The sequence below is a fragment of the Syngnathus typhle genome, linkage group LG21 (assembly GCF_033458585.1).
Source record: "Syngnathus typhle isolate RoL2023-S1 ecotype Sweden linkage group LG21, RoL_Styp_1.0, whole genome shotgun sequence".
Lineage (NCBI taxonomy): Eukaryota > Metazoa > Chordata > Actinopteri > Syngnathiformes > Syngnathidae > Syngnathus > Syngnathus typhle.
In genome coordinates, this window is record NC_083758.1 from 3,294,877 (window position 1) to 3,315,684 (window position 20,808).

Below are 20,808 nucleotides of genomic sequence, written 5' to 3' on the forward strand. Positions count from 1 at the left end.
GGAATAACTTAAAAAATGCATTCCCATTTAGGCGGAATAATCACATAGCTGGCGGGCTGATGAGATTGAGTTTATAAAAGAAAACAAGGTCTCTTTCATGGTGCGCCATCACGGCTTTCAACGCGACGTTGTGTAAGTGTTCTAATTGAAAGATGAGCAGCAATATCACACTTGGCTGCTTGCAGATGGACCGCCATATTACGCTCCTGCTATTCGCAACCCGAAACGCACGGGCAAGATGAAATATGGTGTCCTGGCATAAACAATCCAAAGAGTTAAGATGTGCAATTTGAGTCCTTCCAGTGGAGCAAAAAATCCATTAGAGTAATTATCTCTTTGTTGCTTTTTTTTTTTTTAAATATATCTCCCGTGTTCATTATTCTAATGGGTATACAAAATTATACAAAGTCTTTGGGTCTATCGTCACATCTCATTAAGTCAACATCTAAATAAATGGATGCTCTTAGTTAGCAAAGTTAAAGGTTAAATTTTAGGATCAATTTCCAAGTTGTTGTTTTTTTAACAGCACATTTCAGAACACTAGACTGAGAGCAATTTGGCAGTGTTTGGACCCAGTGCAGGCCTGGAGAGCATGTGTGTTTGGCGCGAGATAACAGTGGCAAGGTAGGTTGCACCTCAGGTGTAGAAGAAATGGGAGGTCTCGGCAGAGATTGAGCCAGTTCAGTGGGGAATGAACATCTTCAAGTTATAAGCACAAGGATTTGGCGGTGCTTTGAAATTCAATACATTTCAATACTACGATGAATATATTTGTATCTCAATTATTCACTATCGAATATTTTTAGGATCGATTATTCCATCGACTAATCGGATAAAAAAAAATTTGAACCAATTCGGGTATTGTTTTCTGTACTAAAAGGAGTTGGACCAAACAAAGGCAAAAAAAAAATTATATACGATTATCAAGATAGTGACCGATTAATTTGATAATTGCTAACTTGTCAATTAATTGATTAATTTGAACAGCTCTAATCTCAAATAATCTTTCCCTATAAATCAAATGAAAAAAGTATATAACTGAAGATCAACAGTCACAACTGCTCAGTAAGCTACTTGTTCTTTTTCCCAAGCAAGACTAAGCTACCCACTTGATTGGGTCACACAAAATTAGCACGTTAGCGTCAGCTTCTGCAAGCAACAGCTTTAGGGTGTTTTCAAATTAAACGGGAGCATTTTTGGTGTGTGTGTGTAAATCACCCCCGCCACCCACTTTTCTTCTTCCCACTCCCACTCAAGTCCAAATCACAGGGCATGGTTGATGAAGCTAACAGGTGCATTGCGCTGTGATTGCTGCACCCACTGATGGGTGCTGGGGGGCTCTGCTTTATAAAAGACTCCCCCGTACCTTTCCTCCCGCACGTGTGTGTGTGTTGGTGCGTGGAGGCAATCAGCAGGAAGCAAATAAGCATTGCCTACACACATCACGACAAACAATAAAGGTCAGTGTCATTACGGGAGGTAGCGGTTGGGCACGGTCATACACACATACACAAGCAGATGTGAATATAAATGGTGAAAGGTCACCATCATTAGTTGGTGGTGCAACATGCCCGTGATACGCATATCACACGTACAATAGTGTTGATTGGCTTTTTTGAGGGGGGGTTGGACACAACTGGGGAGATATGGGATTGAGGTTTGAGCAGATCAGGTTTTTAAATATCATATTGTAAAATTCCAGTATTGTGTTTTCAGACGCATTTCTGTGACCTATCTGATGACTAGCCACAAAAAACAATATTTATGAGGGGAAAAAATAGAAATCAGTTAGTGACATTTGTGTGCTCATTTTATGCTTTATTTTCCCATGACCTTGCTTCGCTTATCGAGAGAGCGAGACTACGATTCAAAAATTCTATTCTGTTTCGTCATCCCTGGGACTTGTCTTTTGAGGACTTTTTATTTGCTTTGTGTTATGAAAATATTTCTTCAGCTTTTAGTTCAATTCAGCAGCAGCCAGCCCCCCCGAAAAATTGTCACTGACATATGGAGTAGTGTGATAATAACTAGTCTTATTTAGTGTATTGTTTATAATAGACATGTTTTGAAATATGGACTAGTGTCATAATAACTTATTTATCTTATTTGTGTATTATTTATAATTGATATGTTTTGTTAATCTCATTATCACAGTTCAAATGTATTAACATTCATGACAACATGTTTTTCATTGTTAAAAAAATCAAGTGGTCAAGAAATACAACAAACACCTTGATGGGATGGAATAAACAGTATTGCAAAGTATAGTGCAATATGATACAATGTGACAAAAAAATACATCTAGACACAAAAGCCAAAAAGCAGAGTTGTGTGTACGGAAATCGGGGCTGATATTAACTATCCTGATTGGTATCAAGTGAAAAGGATTTTTCATTTGAGTATCGGACCGGGACTCACAATGGTGTGGAATCATGACTCTGTATAGAAAGAATCAAGTGACTCAGACGCTAAAAAAACTGATTGGGATGTCTCAACTGTTTAGTTTGCTACTATGGCAAAACAAACTGTTACTAACTATATTAATTTTAAAACAACGTGGGATTGATTTGCTGTCCAATGAATAATCTATTTATGAATTCTATGCATGTTGTGGTGTAGAATGTGGGCGGTGTTGGTGAATAGAGGCGGGTTGCACGTGCTTTACAGGAGGGAGGGAGGTAGGGGTGGGGGCACACGGGGGGGGGGGGGGGGGGGTTGGACCAAGATAAATGGAGCCAATCTGACAAACTATCCAGCAGCGTAACCATAGTCCTCGCTCGCCTCCACTCTTTCTTTATTCTCCCTCTATCTAACTCTAATTAAATGAATCAATCAGAATTGGACAGATAGTATCTCAGCGCTCACATGCTTGTGTGTTGGATTCACCATCTGATTCCCACATGCACACGCGTAAAACAAAAGAAAACAAAAAAATGGATCGGAGCTTATCGGCAGCGAATGGACACTCACCTCTATGGACGTTATCTCTTGTTCCTTGTGGACCATATATAGCCAGGAGGTGTCAGGCTCATCATAATCTTATTATTACCCAATGATATACATACACGATAGCCGCCGAGCCCCTTTGGGAACCACTGTCGACTCGTGATAGGGAAATCATCTCCAGTATCGATACTACTTATTAACCTGAATGGGTATTCTTTATAGTCGCTCGTTCACCTTGACTCCTGCGCAGCGATTGCCGCAAAGTCAGATAGAACCATCGCACAGGGGTCCCCAATATTTCACAACGTGACATGATTTATTAAAAACCCGATACGTTGCAAAATGCAGCTATAAATATTATGCTCATGAGGGAGCGGGGTGACAAAAAAATATGACCTAGCCATGTAGCTAGATAAGGTAACCACACTACAGCAGACTCAAACGGTATAGCTGCAAAGCCATGATACAGAGAGACCTAACTTGAATTCAAATAGATTGTAAAACTTATTTAAAACAAATAATACCAGAGAAAATGCTGTGCCTGTGTTGCATATATGCAGGAAGAAGTGGGGGCCTAGTGTTGTGGCAACATCTGGGTGTGAGCAGTGGCCAACAGCAGCTCTTATGTGAGTGCTTTTGTGTATTATTATTCTCCTGACATTCCATTAACGGCTGAAAAGTGCATCGGCCATTGTGGATTTTATTTCACATATGCGAGGGCATTACAGAAGTACGTTTTATTCATGGATGATATTGTAATTACTAGGGCCCACCCGATTAGTCAATTGGTGAATTTAATCGGCCCCATTAACTCTTTTAAAACAGTTTTGTTTATTTCCCCAGGATTATTTTTGTACACAGTAATACATCACACCATGAGACAAAGATAATGGCATTCAAAATCCCCATTAACCCCCACCCAAAAACAAAAAATCTGCCCCAAAAAAGTCAGTCAAATATCGTGCTTGCAATTCATATCTTGATTTTTGTGAGTGTTATGAGACCAACAAAAGTTATTATAATCATTATATATATATTTTTGTATTAATTGGCCGATTAATCGGTTATCAGAACTTGGCTCAAAAACTTGGGCCCTTGTAATTACTGTTTTATTTGAATATACAAAATATTTTTATCACAAAAAAATGGGGAAGACGGAACAGTATTTTCATTCATTTCAATGGGGAAAACTGCTTTAGAAAAAGATCAATGCTAACCCCTTCCTCCTGTCATACCTCCAGCTCACATTAGCATCTTAGCATGCTTCAACAGCCCTAAGTGAGCAGATGCCTCCATAAAATGTGCTCCCCTATGGTTTCCCATATGCGGCTGCGGCCCGGCACAGTGTGCTTAATGTGCTGAAACTATATTGAGTTCTACCTCTTCCTCTCATCAGCAGCCCCTGAGGTTATGATGCCAACAGTGTGCGTGTGCATGTGTGACGGTCCATGACAACACCTGGCGTACTAACACAGACATACAAAAAAAAAAAAAAAGTCACACTCCGATCCGCCACAAAGACACATCTGCTACGTGATTGGAAACCCTTGCAAGCATTTTATGGCGCAGTCACCATGATCTTTAATCATCCACTGCGGTCACGGCGGCAAGAAGCGAGGATATTAAGCTCACAACAGACTTGAGTTTGTACTTCTTGGAAGGAAAAAGCGCCAGGCTACTACATGGGAACACAATTGTTAAGATAAACTACTCCCCCAAGAAGCAGATACATTCAAGATATTTTGCACCTGAATGGGCTGCAGCAGTTGCCAAATTTATTTCACAACAAGACACAAATGAACTTAAGTTAATCTGATTTTCTGCTTGAGCAGGCTGTGGTAAAAATCACAATGCAAAGTTAACAGAAAATGGATGGATAAAATTGGGATCGCAAAAGTTGCTACCGTTTTTTTCCATGTATAATGCGCCCCCATGTATAATACGAACCCTAAAAATGTTGATGCTGGAAAAAAGCCTGTACCCATGTATAATACGCACCCTGACTCCTACTTAAGTCCGTAAACGTAAAATTATTTCAGATAAAAGATCATCTTTGGGAACAACCGGATGTTATTCTGCCGGTCGGTATCACTGCGCATGCGCTGGCAAACTCGATAGCGAAGAAATGTTTCGGATTTGTGTAGGGTACATTGTGACAGCAAACGAGCAGGTGATTGAGCAAGCGTCTGATACGAGAGCATTGTGTTCGTATGGAGCGTGTTTGAAGTGAACAGCAGAGAAGAAAGCGCATCTGTAATGGCGGCCTCCGTATCATATCCGGATTAAAAAAAAAAAAAAAACCATTTTTTTTTTTTGTACCCATGTATAATGCGCACCCCAGATTTTAGGCCAATAAATTAGTTAAATTTTGCGCATTATACATGGAAAAAAACGGTAATTGTTTTTAATGACAAGACTACAGAAGTTAGGCTAAAATTCATTTCTATGTGCCAAATAATTTAAAATGCATTTCCCTGATTGCCGATAGACAAATGCACCAAGCCATACACGCACAGGTAGCAAAACGATGTCTGAAAAATATAAAAGGAGTGAAAAGACGCTGCCAAATTGTGCTGGGTTCTTTTATTCAAGCCAATTAAAAAAAATAAAAATCCCAAACAAAAGGGAGTGCTTTATTACGCGCTCCCGCTATCGGCAGAAAGGCTCATTAGCCGCAGCAGCCGTAATTAGCAAGATGCTGCACTCCTCTCGTTAAGGAGGGGCCCGAGCCGTAAACAAAACCCTGCTGAACTCCAAACACCCACTGCCTCGCGCTACCTCTGTAATGAACTGCCACTGACGTTTGCAGCCGCAGAGACCTCACAAACACGCACACTATTGTACACACCCAAGAGCTGCGACACAACTATTTGACAGTGTCTTTCTTGACAAAACAGAGTTATAGTGTAGACTTTGAGCTATAACGTGTGGGCTATGAACAGATAATAGCAATTTAAAAATGAAATCATATTTAAAATTTTATATTTTGATAAATAATATTTTGACTGCGCAATTGTTCCAAGAAGGGGAATAATCAAAGTCAACTAAGTCGTAGTGTAGACTTTGAGCAAAAACGTGTGGGCTATGAACGGATATTAGCAATTTAAAAATCAAATAACATTTTAAATTAAAATGTTATATTTCGATAAATAATATTTTGACTGGGAAATTGTTCCAAGAAGGGGAATAATCAAAAAGTCAACTAAGTCGTGGTGTAGAGTTTGAGCAAAACCGCGTGGCCTATGAATGGATATTAGCAATTTAAAAATCAAATAATATTTTAAAATGTAATTTTATATTTTGATAAATAATAGTTTGACCGGGCATTTGTTCCAAGAAGATCAAAAAGTCAACTAAGTCGTAGTGTAGACTTTGAGCAAAAACGTGTGGGCTATGAATGGATATTAGCAATTTAAAAATCAAATAATATTGAAACTTAATTTTATATTTTGATAAATAATATCTTGACAGGGCAATTGTTCCAAGAAGGGAAATAAGTCGTAATGTAGACTTTGAGAAAAAACGTGTGGGCTATGAACGCATATTAGCAATTTAAAAATAAAATCATATTTAAAATTTTATTTTAATATTTTAATAAATAATATTTTGACTGGGCAATTGTTCCAAGAAAAAGAAGAATCAAAAAGTCAACTAAGTCAATATTGGTGCCCCGTGTGAGGCCTTTACCTGGAGCACGGGTCTCTGTACCCCCAAAGTCTTCATGGTGTCAGCATTGGCAAGAATCTTCAAGGGGTCGGCGACCTTGCTTACTGCCTCGATTTCTTTGTTGATCTCTGTGCGCACCTGCATCAGGAAGGAATAGATGAGCGGGGGTCTTATAGTCTGGTTTATGGCATCACCGACCTGGTTGAGGAAAAGATCATGTATGTAGTATGTCAGGAAGGTTTGAAGTTGGCACTGCTTGGCCTGGCCTGCGCCCATGTTCATCTCAATCTCCCGAATGAACCTGCACAGAGGAGGTGGGACAAACTATATCATCATCTGGTTTTCCCAGTCCAGTATATTTAGAATCCCATCAGCAAACTGCGTCAGAGTGGTCTAGATGCGAGTCGGACACTAACGTATGGCTTCGCCGAGGCCCGCGCCCGCCTCGTTTGTCAGGATCGCCGGTCGCTGACCTCGTCCGGTGCGCGCCGCGGGGCCGACGCCACGCAAGAGCGAGCGCTTCGTCGAGCGTGCGGCACATATAAATGCGCAAATAAATCAAACCCTGTGGAAAATAAAATTGCTTGACCTAGAAGACATGTGGATACGCATGACCTAGGCATTGGACAGTACAGCGGACGCGAGGAAAAAATAACAAAGCGAGGGTTATGTAAGGATGCAGAGATAAAATTAGATTGGAGCAAAATTGCAATTCAAATACTGTGGAGGACACGCAACCCTCAAAACAGCTTCATGATGAGGCTCAAAAACAGAAATGTGTCTTTCCAATGTTTCACATCACCCACCCACATTATTTTCTTTGGCACATGTGAACACGGAGCATGTAGCTCGTAACCTCGGGCTAAACCAAACAATTCCCGCGGATAAAACTGGCACTCTCACAGACTACTCAGCATTTGCACCCAATTAGTCAGCATGACTCGAGGCCTCGTGTGTGCAGTCTAAAGCCACTGTAAATCCTCCATTGATGCTCCAAAGTCGACCGCAGCGCAAAGTGGGAGAGCAACTCTTTTGTGGCCTAATTAAAGCTGTCAAACAATGCGGGATAGATAAACAGTTCCTCTCGATAAATATGGAGAGAACTTAAACAGTCTGTGAGTCGTCCGCTTTCAGGAGAAAAATACAATTACTGCTGACAACTTCATCTTCAAAAAATAAGAAGAATAAAATCGATTTTGGAGGACAGAAAGTTGACACTTTACCGCGTTGCCTTGTTGCCCCGAGATCCATCCCCGGCTGTCATTACTGTCATTGTTTCGATACCAGAGTCAAGATGATGGATCGTCCGCTTTGTGTGTGAGCACAGATGGATTTTGCCGTAGACAGAGGTGATAACATTTGAGTAATGCGGTTGGGGGCCCCGCGAGTAGTAAACGTGCCATCTGGAGGCGAGGAGCGTGGACCCGCATGAGGACGCCGGGAGGGTTGGACTGAGGTAACCGGGATAAACGAATCGCGCTCCAAGCGGAGATGACAACTGAAAACGCTCGGTTCGAAAACATCGGCCGGGTTGCTGTGGAGACGGCAGCCGCCTCAGCCCGGCGTGTGAAATGTTAATAACCTTAAATAATTCACTTAGCCGCCCTGGTGAGCTCAGACAAACACTGACATGCTGCAAGAGTTGTAGTACAGTGAGGGTGAAAAAAGGAGGGGCGGGAAGCAATTTGATTCCAATTGACGATTTAAGTCGTGGAAAAAAAAAAGCAAATCCGTTTCTAGACATCCGTCTCCATCCTGCAGAAGTGTAACCGTGCTGAAAGAGAAATGGAATAGAAGAGAGTATCGTTTAAAGACCCAGCATTTTTTTTGTAGGAGCTCGGTTGAATTCCGATTTCACCGTCGGCTATCACGAACGTTGAAGCCATCGCACCACAACGCAACCCATCTGGTGGCACTCCAAAGCACTTATCTATTTGCAATGATTCTTTCCTGCGGCACTCCTCAGCCACTTCAGCAAGAATGTCAAAGTCATTAAAAGGATGCTAATGGATGGGCGACACTTGCAGAGTTTTCACGCGGCTCGGCCAACGCCGACGCTAAATCTTATTTTCTTTTTAATTGTTATTCAACTGCACATTCAATATCGATTCGCTCGGATTATTGCGAGCCGCTCGCTTACTTTTATGGTGGCGTTGAATTAATAACATAGAGGAAGGGGGGAGTTCCTCCAGGGGATTTGAAGCAAGCAAATTAAAAAGTTTGATGAGTGCAAATTATAATATAAATGCTTGATGGTGTGTTGTTATACATACAATTAAATATGACTGCCTGGATAAGCCACAACAGAGCTTGTCCCTTCAGTATGATTCAAATGGACAGTTTTATTAATCAACTATCATTTGTGCAATATCCACTTTTACCCGCAGATGGCAGTATGCCAGCTTCTAGACTTCAGTCATATTTTCAGCTATGATGCAGCAATGCAGTGGGATGATAGCCTTCAGGGAAATGCACAAGTTTGGGAATAACTGGATAAAGTTTGTGGATTCTATTTGGACCAAGAGTGATAAAAAAAAAAAAAAGGATCTGACAAATGGCGGCTCAGCTTTTTAAGATGCAGAGGTTGAAGTTATTAGTCGATAAGCCGACTAAACTATTGAAGTGAATTAATTGCAAATAATGTGTTTTTAGCTTTGGACAGTTTATAAAATGTCTGTCAAACAAAGCAAAAGTCTTTACTAGGTCTCTGTAGGCCTCCATAGATTACAATAGCGATTAGCCTTGCTAGCTTCGGCAAATTCGATCATTATTAGTCTTAAAATATTAATACCAGGTACTGGTAGTGAATAACGAGGGCAGTAAGCGTCATGGATTAATTAGACTTTTAGTCGGTAAACGTGCTAAAACCATAAAAAAAGCAACATCAGAGCTTTCAAATTTTTTTTTGCAAATTTGCATTCCTCTAAAAAATTCTACGATAAAAATATTTATTTCTATATTTATTTTTAGTAGCCACCCATATAGTATGTATGTCGATTTAGCTAAATTATGTTTATAAGCATTACTAATACTAATCAGTGTGATATTGGTCTCTGGTGTACCACAAGGTTCATAGCTAGGTCCCCTGCTGTATATATATTTGCAACAAATGCATCTTCAAAGTGTCTTTGTGTGCCTATTTGCTTTTGTCTGTGTGTGGAGGCCAGTCGCAGTGTGGTGCAGGCCAATTAAAACGAGCGAGATTGATGAGCACCCAAGAAGCAGCGAGCGGTAGCGGTAACGCAAGTGAAAGCTGCTTCCTGCAGACAACAGGAAATGAGATGGCCTTGTTTAGCTGACGCCACCGGAACCTCAAAAGACAAATGGCCGCTGCGCTGCGGCTCCTCAATCTTCCTAACGCTCACCTTACATCTTTTTAATGCCCTCTCACGCTGCGACCGAGACCACCTCGTCATTAGTCTTTTCTCCAAGGCTGACGAGAAAGTGAACGTATATGAAACAGATTTTTTTTTTTTTACATCCGCTAATAAGGTCATGTTTTCGTGAAACAAATAAAACCAAACAAAACTTCGAGGAAGAGTGGCACATTGGGATTGTATTGATTTGACTTGTTTTTGTATTTATGTCGTTTTCTATGAGTTTATTTTATTTTATATATGGTTATTGTATAACTGTATGTTTGTATTAATTTTAAAATATGACTACAATATTTGTATTGTATGCTTTTTGATAATTGTTCATTTTCATTTTTTTATTCATTATTTTTTCTAGGCTAGAAATCATGTTTGATTTTTGATACTCATTTATTCGTTAAAGTACATTAATCTGGACTTTTTAGTAAATATTTTCTGTGTAAATATTTTCTATTTCCTGTATTTTATTTTATACAGGAATATCTTATCATTCTTACAACCATACTAGGTTATGCGTGCCGATACCAGCCACTGATACTTCAGGCAAACAAAATCTGCCATCAATTTAAGTCCTCCTGGTCAGTTGGTGGCGCTATACTACAACACTGACAAATCCTCATCTGCTCCACAAAGAAACATCTTTGCTTAATGGTCTGAAAAAGAGTGATATGGAACATCTGAGCATTTGTTTTTGCTCTGCATTTTGATTAATGTTGATGACTTTGAGTGTAGTGCAGAGGATACCCAAGATTTGCTGAGCTCTGCCAAATGCTCAGCAGAGCAATTAGGAGGTTTATCGGGCAAGAGATGGCTCGCTGCGGGACACAAAGGGGAGGTGATGGGGGCTCTAAATGATGGCTTTTATCCGCTTTGTGTAAAGCTTGTCAATAGAGACGGACAGGTGATGGCACCCTCCCTTGACCTGTCTGTGTGTACTTACTGTTCTTGCAACTCAACACTTTGATTGTATACTTAGACATAAGCAGATGCAGTGCGGATGCTATAATCATCATTATAATAAAATACATATTCTGAAATAAATGGATATTTATTTGATTTTCCAATAATCAGTGGAGAAAAATTGAATGAGAAGTTGTTTTTTTTAACGAAAAAAGATAGCAGTCTAATATTGTCTGATTATCTTTTGCTATCATTCAATGGACATTGTGGTGTTCCTTATGTTGTGTACTCCATGGCCACCTGAAGACATTCCATGTTTAGATGAAGTGGGTGGGTTTAAAGAGTAGGTACTTTGTCCTGCGTTGTTTAAAACATTGAGATGTACAGATAGTCCTCAACTTACAAACGAAGCACTGGTGGTGCTAGAGGGGTGGCCACGGGGGCGCTGACTCCTCCTCAAAATATTTTTTTTGTGATTTTTTTGGTAATTTTTTTATGCCCAGCAAACATAAATTAAATGTTTATCAGCGTTTTCTGGAGTTTCTTATTTGTAAAAAAACCAAAAACGTTTTTTGAGCTATCATTACGATACAAAGATGTCATTCAAATTTTTTTAATTGAATTTGTGTTAAGACCGTATATGTGTATACGGCAAATACTGTTTATAATTTATTTCAGATTAATTTTTTTATTTAATTTACTCAATTTTTAATAAATTTTAAAACCAACTTTAATGTGTCTCGACTTAAAATTTGACTTACAAACACCTTTTTCAGAACCCATTTTCTTTTGTAAATTGAGGACAATTTGTAAATACCGTTTTTGTCCGTGTATAGTGCGCCCCCATGTATAGTACGCACCCCTAACAATGGCATGCTGATGCTGGAAAAAAGCTTGTACCCATGTATAATACGCACCCAATTTTTATGAATTTTTTTAAAAACATTTTTTAATTTTTTATTTATTTATTTTTTTTTAAGTCCCAAAGATCGTCACACACGCAGGGAGGCAATGGGTCCCATTTTTAAAGTCTTTGGTATGGTCTTAACTAGGCTGGATGTCATTTTTTTTGTTGGCGTTGATTTCTCCGACTGCCCCTAAACGCACCACCGCGCTCCGTGCGCACACGGCGGCTCTGTATGGGAGAGACGTTGAAGAGGAATAAAAACACCCTTGGAAACCAAAACTTGCCCCTCGTCGTGACTCGGAGCCGCAACAAATGTTTCGGATTTGTGTAGGGTACATTGTGACAGACGGCAAACTAGCAGGTGATCGAGCGAGCGTCTGATACAAGAGCATTGCGGTCGTATGGAGCGTGTTTGAAATGAACAGCAGAGACGAAAGGAACAAGGCAAAGTGTTGTGAAATAAAATATTACCTGTAATACGCATTTTGTTATTTGCTGATTGAAACTGCTAATTACACTGTGAATTGAAACTAATAGGTGGAGAACTGAACTCTCGCTCTTTGTCTAGCTGACGTGTCTTGCGCAACCGTTCTGCGCATCTGTAATGGCGGCCTCCGTATGACGTCCGGTCCGCGATGGAGATTAAAAAACAAACAATATTTGACAATAACACACCATCGAGGATTGCACGCACCATCGCATCAAACGATGTGTCGTCAATTATGAATTTTACTAAGTGTGTTGGGCAGGATGGCTGAATGCGATGCGCGATTGACAACAAACAAGAAGAAAGGTGAGTTTTATTTCGGGGGAGATTTGTCATGTCTCGTCCCCAGTTTTGCTATGTGTCTAGGTTGCCATAGTTTCTGTTCGTGTCACCCCGCTCTTCCTGTGTCACCTCAATCGATGTAACGTGTTTTGTATTTAAGTCCTGTCTGCCCCTCGCTCACCGTTGGATCATTGCATGTGTTACTGTCATTCTGTTCCTGTCTTTGGTAATGTCACCCTGTCTTTTTGTTCCACGACTTTGTCGGTCAGTCCTGTTGTTGGTTTTGTTGTACCATGACTTTATTTAAAAAAAAAAAAAAAAAAAAAAAAAAAAAAAAAATTAAAAAAAAAAAAATTAAAATTTTTTTTCTTTGTACCCATGTATAATACGCACCCCAGATTTTAGGACAATAAATTAGTAAAATATTGCGCACTATACACGGAAAAAAACGGTACCATGAAATAAAAGCTGGACTTCTGAATTTTTGTGTCATATTGATCTTTTGATTTGACATCCAAATGTCTTCTGTATCGAAAAACAACGGAATTGACCTTGACATTCCATTACTTTTGGATGAAACTAATTTTATACTGTATGTGATATGCGAGGTGCTAACGGTCTGGCATAAAAAAAAAAACTCATTGCGATATCACACCCCATGTTATCGCCTCATCACTTGTGGCACACTGCCTTATCTCTCCATTTCCCACCCTTCATTTCATCACCGCTCACTCTATTTTTAGCACGCCGTCGCTGTTATCTCTCCAAATTCTCAACCCTCGTCCTCGGCCTTTTATGTTAAACGCAGGGCTTTCCATCCCACGCAAGTAAATTGAAATAGTTCTCAGGGCTCCGGTGTCGCCCTGATTGAATCTAAAAAGAAAAGTGCAATAAAGACAACTAGTGGTGAGAGGTGTGGAACACACCTAAGGGCTCCCCAAGCGATGAGGAGTGGAGGTAAGAGAGACAAAGCGAACAAAGGCGGAATTTGGAAAGTATCTCTTGGGGGCTCAGGTGACAGCTCTCATTTTGGCACGACATGCAATTTTGCGAACTCTGGGAATACCGGCACATTACGAGAGTAGAGCTGAACGATTTTTGAAAAAGAATTGCGATCTAATAAGAAATTATTTTTGCATGTCAAACATAAAAAATATATGAACTCGTTCGCTGCCATTGACGACTATGGCCATCAAACATAAGTGAGTTGCAATAAACTATCAGCAGATATAAGCAGACATTGCTCAAAGACACGATCTGACGGTCTTTTTGTGTGCGACTTCCTCGGAAGGGCGAATCTGATGCAAAGGGTTAAATTATTCATTGATTTTTCAGGCGCTTGTTGTCATGTTTTGCTCGGCGAGCGTCCACTTGAGAGAGATGACAACCTTGACCTTTTTCTTTGTTACGTTTCACTTGGGCTCTGATGTGACGCCTTTCATGTTCCAAGCCATATGGCGAATATTGCGTCTGTCCGTCACTGAAGGGTATATCACCGAGAAGGGTGACTAAAAGGTTAGGTTGCTCGGCCGCAAAATGCTAAGAAAGAGATGACGAAAAGAAATATAATGTCGGTTAAGACAAACTCAACATATTGCCACTCAGACACATTTGAGATAGAGGCGAGAACAGTGTTGTTTTTGTTATCGAGGTTTTTTTTCTATTGTATTCGTTGATTTGATGTTATTGTTTTAAGAATATTTGTTTTTAGATTTCAGATTTTTACTTTATGTACAGCAACTTGTAAGCAGCAATGGTGGTTTTTAAAGTTCTCTTTATAGAAAGTTGAGTTATTGGTTAATTATTTTGGACTTTAATATTTGATGAATTTCATTGAACTAAGAATGTAATTTTATTTGTTTATACTCTGTTTTTATTGTAGTAATTTCACTTTTTAATTTAGTTTCTGTATTTATTGTTTCATTTTAAAAGTTTATTTAGATTTTTATTATGTATACTTTAGGTGAACTTTACAACATTAATATTATTATTCGAATGTATTTAATTAATTTAAGTTCATCATTTGTACAAAAAATAATACTTATTCCAATAATTATTCAATTTTTTTGCATTTATTATTTTAGCATTTCTTAGCATTATTTTGAGTAATAGTAATTTAAGATATAATGGACTGGTATATTTGAACTCTGTAATAATTATTTCAACTTTTCGAATTCAATTATTTTATTTTTATATTTACTTATTAATTTATGACTGTAACAATATAGCTTGATTTTATTATTTTACAAATCATTGATTTCTTTACATTTTATTGAATGGACAGGTTTTAATTATTTTTAATTTAATATTTTACTATAATAAAAACTATAATTCACAAATAATAATAATTTGTGAATTTATTGAACTGAGTATTTTAATGTATTCATTTTATTTGATACTTTTTTAAAAATGAATAAGATGAGAACATTTTTCTTACTATTAAATTAATTTAATTGCATCTAGTTATTCATACTAACACACGTTAACAGAGCATATATTTACATATATTTTGTATGTAATTATCTTACGCGTGTTGTCAGTTTGGCAGAAACGAAACAACGAATACACCACAATTTAAAACAAAATTACAGACTTCCAGGCGCGAAAAAAAAAATGCACTCATGTGCCACCTCCAATAAACCAACTGTCAATATCTGTCCTTCCCTTCAAAGCCGAGGTGCTCTTCTGCTATCCATTGGTGTCGGAATGCTTTCATCACCTCGCCGGTGTGATGCTATCCGATACTTCTGTTTCCCGTCCTTCCAATCTCATTTACACTTGACACCTGACATTTGCATAATGGCCTCACTCCATCTCCTATCTCGTCAAGCGGCGGGGAGCATGTGTGTGTGTCAATCCGCGTCCTCCCTAATCTAACTCATTGAATCTGCTCATGCTTGCTTATTTCGTGAGATTTCTGCAAAATGTTATGCCTACATATTTTTTTTTGTTTTAACATGTAAAAATGAGACTTCTTTTTCCATCATGTCCCCACCACAAGAAGAATAATCGTTCCCAGCTGGAAAACACGCAGAGGGGAGATGTCGTACTTAGCAAAAGGGCATTTGAAACCGGTGGGGAATAAATATTACAAATAAAGAATGTTGTAATGTGCTCAAATCCATTAGAAATCTCATATTCGCACAGCCGCAATCACATTACCACACGGCCTAACGTTATTTCGCCGGGTTTTCGCTGTGAGACACTCACATCAAACATAATGGATTTTTTTCCCCCGTCTCAAATTCCCGACAAATCACACTCCACTTGTACCGAGTTCCGTGTAGGGCTTTATTACTAAACTGTTTCTAGACTTGAAGTTCAGTAGAACTTTAAAAGGAGGTGCAATCAGTCTGCCGGGTTTTGACTTTTCCGCCACTCTGTGGGGGACTCGGTTTGGGCATTGAGATGAAGGACGAACCGGGAGGAACATCCATCTTGTTGACAAATGTGGAAGTTTGTGGGAGGTTTAAAAGACACCGCTTATAAACACACAGACTGCAACTCATGCCTCACCTTTGTTTCTTCGTGGTATGATTAAGTGTGACATCATTGGTAATCCAATATCAAATCAAACTGTGCTAATTGTTTGAAACCGTCGCGATTACCGAGTGGTTAAAGTCTGCCATCACATAAAATGGTGAAGCATCCATCTTGGAGAGTAATGAACTAATCCAAAATCATGGACTAATTTATAGAAGGAGCAATTAGGAAATCACAAACACTTATTTAGGTCAGGAAGTGTTTTTTAAAACTACATCCAAAAAAAATCCCATAATTTGGGAAAAACTTGGAGTAAATCTCAGTTGCTACCGTGATCTGACGAGAGCCAGTGGAAATAATGTTCAAACTATTGCTAAAGAACAATTAGACAAGACCTTAAAATAAGAGAAAATAACATTAAATAAAAGGGCTTGAAGAGTAGATGAACTCTTAAGAATTAGATTTAAAAAAATATAAAGATTTGGTTGGAAAAAAATCCAAATATCGAAATACATTACTAGAAAAATATACAAATTATAGAATACAAAGATATTAGAACAACATTTTCAAAATAGGGAAAATACTGAACGAAAATACTATATTTTAAAATTTTGAAAAAAGTGTGAGCCACAAAAGTAGAACTAGATTAACTATTAAGAAAAAACAAAAAATGTATATAATTTATTATAATTTATAAATATCAGTTATAATTCTAACTAAATATAAGAAAATATAAACTATCAGCCAAGAAAAAAATCGAGGGGTGACATACTAAAATATGCAGAAAGAAAATGTCAAAAATTGCAAAAATTACATCACAATATATTTTCTAAAAATATCAAGCAAATATATCAAAACATAAACCAAATATAAATGATCAATCACATAACTTTAAACGTTAAAAAGTGTACTTTTTTTTTTTTTTTTAAAATATTCCAAAAAACAACAAATAATATACTCCCCCTCTGAAAATACAAAAACAGTTGATGTAACTACTATTATCAAACTGGACATAAATCGTAAATACTTATATTGTAGCTAAAATGAGGAGCTGGTCAGTAGTTTCAAAACAAGAAAAAACTGGATACCCTTGGTTACTTTGTCAAGACTGACCTTTTTGAACCCCATTTTGGCAATCTGAACTGTACTTGGTTGAAGTAACCCCTTGCATCACGCATCCATTCCTTGGAATCTACCCAGAATCCTACAAACCCCCAAAAGGCTTTGCTGATCAATCAATTACATCGCCGCTCCAGCAATCAAACAAGGTTATTATCACGGAGCGGCTCGCCGACCTGGAAAGGCCCCCGGCCTCCAATCAAAGGCCCCTGTGATGTGGGCTCACTCATGTGGCGCTAACGCGGAGTGGCAGCTCATGTTGTCGGGAGGATTGAAGGATGGAAAGAGGTTAGGACAGAGGAAATAGAAAATCTGGAACTCACACAATAATTGCAAAATCACTTGCAATGTCTGAATTGTGCGTGGTCAATGCATGTTTGTTGTGTGTTAGCAATTTCACGAGCGTCGGCGGGGCAACAACCGATTGGCGGATGATCAAAACATCTTCCTGCACAATTTCAGCCGCTAATGGGACAGGGCAACAATTCTCAACGTCTGCTATCTCCCTCTAGAGGTCATCAAAGCTAACTTCACGGGACGTCTACCGCTGAGGCAAGTAGCACTCCTTCAAGAGCACCCGTCCGTCCCTCCCGGCCGAGATGACGACTGTCGGCTTCACAGGTTGCCCCGGGAACCCAGTGTGATTCCATTATGGGGTGGATAAACAAAATCAAAGCATTTATCCAGCCTTCTATAGCTGGAGAAAAGACCCCTGCCAAGACGGGTTTAATATCGGAGATGTGCGTGTGTTCGTGGCAAATACACACTTTGTTCTTGTTAGCTCGTGGCTAAAACTTCTAGAAAAATTATACGGTGTTAATAAAGAGTGTACCAAAAATAAACTTTAAATGCTGATTGACTGAACATTACTCAGATTTTATTGCTTTGACTAATTGTCTTGAATTTTGTTAGCCGAATAGCATAACTGTCATTTATAGCATACCGTCAAAACAAAATTGCTAATGTGCTTAATAAAAATATTTTCTTTATTTCTGTGGATTGCCGATAAACAGTCATCAAGGTCGAAGAACTGGCCGTCTATTATTTTGTCGAATTTGTTGTTTTTGATGTTTTCCAAACTCATCCAAAAATGACAAAACGTTATTAAGGAATAAACTTAACTCAAGGATAAACATGCCTTTTTTTGAATACATATTTAATTAAAATAAGAATGTTGTTTATATACCGTTTTAACAGACTGAAAAACACATGCCAGTGTTTGAATATTATCTTAGATTTATACTACGATATTGACGCTATCTGTTATCTATGATGTGTATTATGTGTCACTTTTAAGCTAATGCTAGCCGACTGCTATTTGTGTTTGGATCTTTAGTTTGTGTTCATTTTACTGTAAACTACAAACTAACTAAATATCTTGAAGCAAGCACACGGCTCTTTTTGAAGACCCAAAGACAGAATCGTATATGACTAGCTGTTTAAAAGTATCGGTTGTTATAGTATCGGAACATTTTTATGAGTCCTTTAGGTGAATTGTTGAATCTGCAGTTTATTGAAATGACTACAATTCATCTGGCGCACTAACTTTTTTTTTTTTTCCTTACACCAGTGGGGTATATTGCAGTGTTTAATGTTAAGCACTTAGCAGTTAAGCGCTCTTGTTATCGGCCTTTTTCATTTTCTCCCCATGGCCAGCCAGCACATTGTTTTACAGCAACAATACGAGCGCGCTCATACAAAACTACCAATTCAAAGCGGACTAACAAGCCATTCAACACAGACGCAATTTAAGAGGCTTTCTCGTTTTTCTTTCTTCTTCGCTCTTATCATTTTCTACTCTCAACCCACCTGTCCGTTTGTTCCCTTTTGTTTAATCATTTTTCCTTTTGTGCTTTCGCCGCCATCTGCTCCCCGCCTCTACGTTGTTGCTTTCTTTTGTCGACTTCATTCATCTCGCACGAGCTTGTGACCTTTTCTAGTGTAAATTCCTTCTTGACGACGTTCTAGTGTTTAATGGGTGTGGCTGAGAGAGACTGGAGAGAAAACTCTGCTGATAAAGTTAGAAAAGATGCGAAAAGAAAAAATAAGTTATAAGCGGGGTAGAGTAAGTTGAAAAATGCACCGATACTACTTTTTGTTAAGATGTCAAAAAAAATCACTCAAATATAACAATATTTAAATGGCCCTGACAAATTACAGTACATCAAAGTACAGTATAGAAACCAAGACTGTAATTTTGAAGGAAAAGTCTATTCAGTCGTGTAACACAAAATAAGCCCTGATAAATCATTTGAGATATTCCCCAAGGATAGTGTTTTTAAAACGCTCCCATTTCACCTTGCCATTCTTTCTGTTCTCGGGGAGGAGATTTAATGAGAGTGTGAAATTAGTGCAGAGTCATGGTGGGATGCCGTTTTCACCACAGGCAACTGCGACGGGTGGCCAGGACCTTCTGTCCTCTTCCTGTCATGGAGCTCTCTGTCTGCTCCTCATTACTTTCATGGCTTGTTCCTTTGTCCTTCCCCTCGCCGCTCCCTCCGAGCGCCCTTTGTTACGCGCTGACCTTGTGGGCAGTTTTTCCTCACTGCAACTTTGCGAGAACCTCATACGCATTTCCCCGTGTTACTAATGAGCCCGAGCCATAAAATAACGTCGGCCACCCGTTTTAACATTGCCCTAATCTATATCTTTTTATCTAATTTACATCCATAAGCATCGCCTCGCTCGGGCTTCGTGCGACGGGTGAAGTGGGAGAGATTAGCAGCCCTCGCGGAATCTTTTCAAAATGCCAAGCCCGTCCAGTGCAAGAGGTGGAAATACCAGCGAAATGCCAACCGGAGACCCTACAAGTCAAATAATGTAGTAACGTGCAAACACTCCCCCAAAGCCATATAGTCGCTACTTGAGGACTCGTCAGATTTTCAGAGATCAGGCTTTTATTATTATTATTATTATTATAATATCGTTATTATTCATGCTAATTAATTTAAGCAGATAGACACTGTCGATGCAAAAACAACAGAGAAATAATTTTCCTACTTGCTTCTTTCAATTATCCATCTGTGTTGATTACTGATGTCTGACTAGGATGTCCCTCTCTGCCCGGGCTTCCAACCAGCAGGGGGATTCAGAGCCATCCAAGGCCCAGTGGAATAAATAATCCCCCTCAGCATATTCAGAGTCAGACACGCGCAACCTTGAAGGCACCAGAGCATACCTTCTCAACTTTTCTGCTGCTAGACGGTCCAAGACGGAATGATAAACAAGTGGCGGCCTTGGCGGCGGCTAATGCGCGAGCTGATTTGCTGCAATGATTCCGGGCACAGGGGATGAATGGCTTAGAGGGGACCCCAATGACACCCCGTATTGCAAAGAGTGCATTTGTATGTATTGTGCAACATTAGCTCATTCGCCGCCGTGGACGTTCATGATCGTCGACTACAATCCAAATGTTTACCTCCGCTGTTGAATTCGTCATTCTGGTGCAAAGGGCTTTCTTGCATCAAAATAAATATACAAGGAAGGCACAATATTACAAACAAAGTGCAAGAACCCTTTTACACAAAACACAACTCACTCACATTCTTATTGAGGTGTCGTGTTTGTCCTGCATATCATTCCAAAATTGTCTGTCATCTATCTGGCCATGTCAGGTAACTACAGATTTGCGATATGGAAAGCAT

General features: G+C 39.1%; 1 protein-coding gene across 1 annotated transcript in view; it reads right to left on the reverse strand.

Annotated features, from left to right (window-relative positions):
* The window catches only part of exoc4 (exocyst complex component 4), a 57,920-nt gene that overhangs the window by 15,590 nt on the left and 21,522 nt on the right, over nt 1-20,808 (reverse strand). Inside the window, exons 12-13 of the mRNA XM_061268825.1 lie at nt 6,811-6,913; nt 6,634-6,750 (exon numbers count right to left, since the gene is read on the reverse strand). Of these exons, the coding sequence (XP_061124809.1) occupies nt 6,634-6,750; nt 6,811-6,913 (220 nt within the window). The remainder of the gene's footprint in view (nt 1-6,633; nt 6,751-6,810; nt 6,914-20,808) is intronic.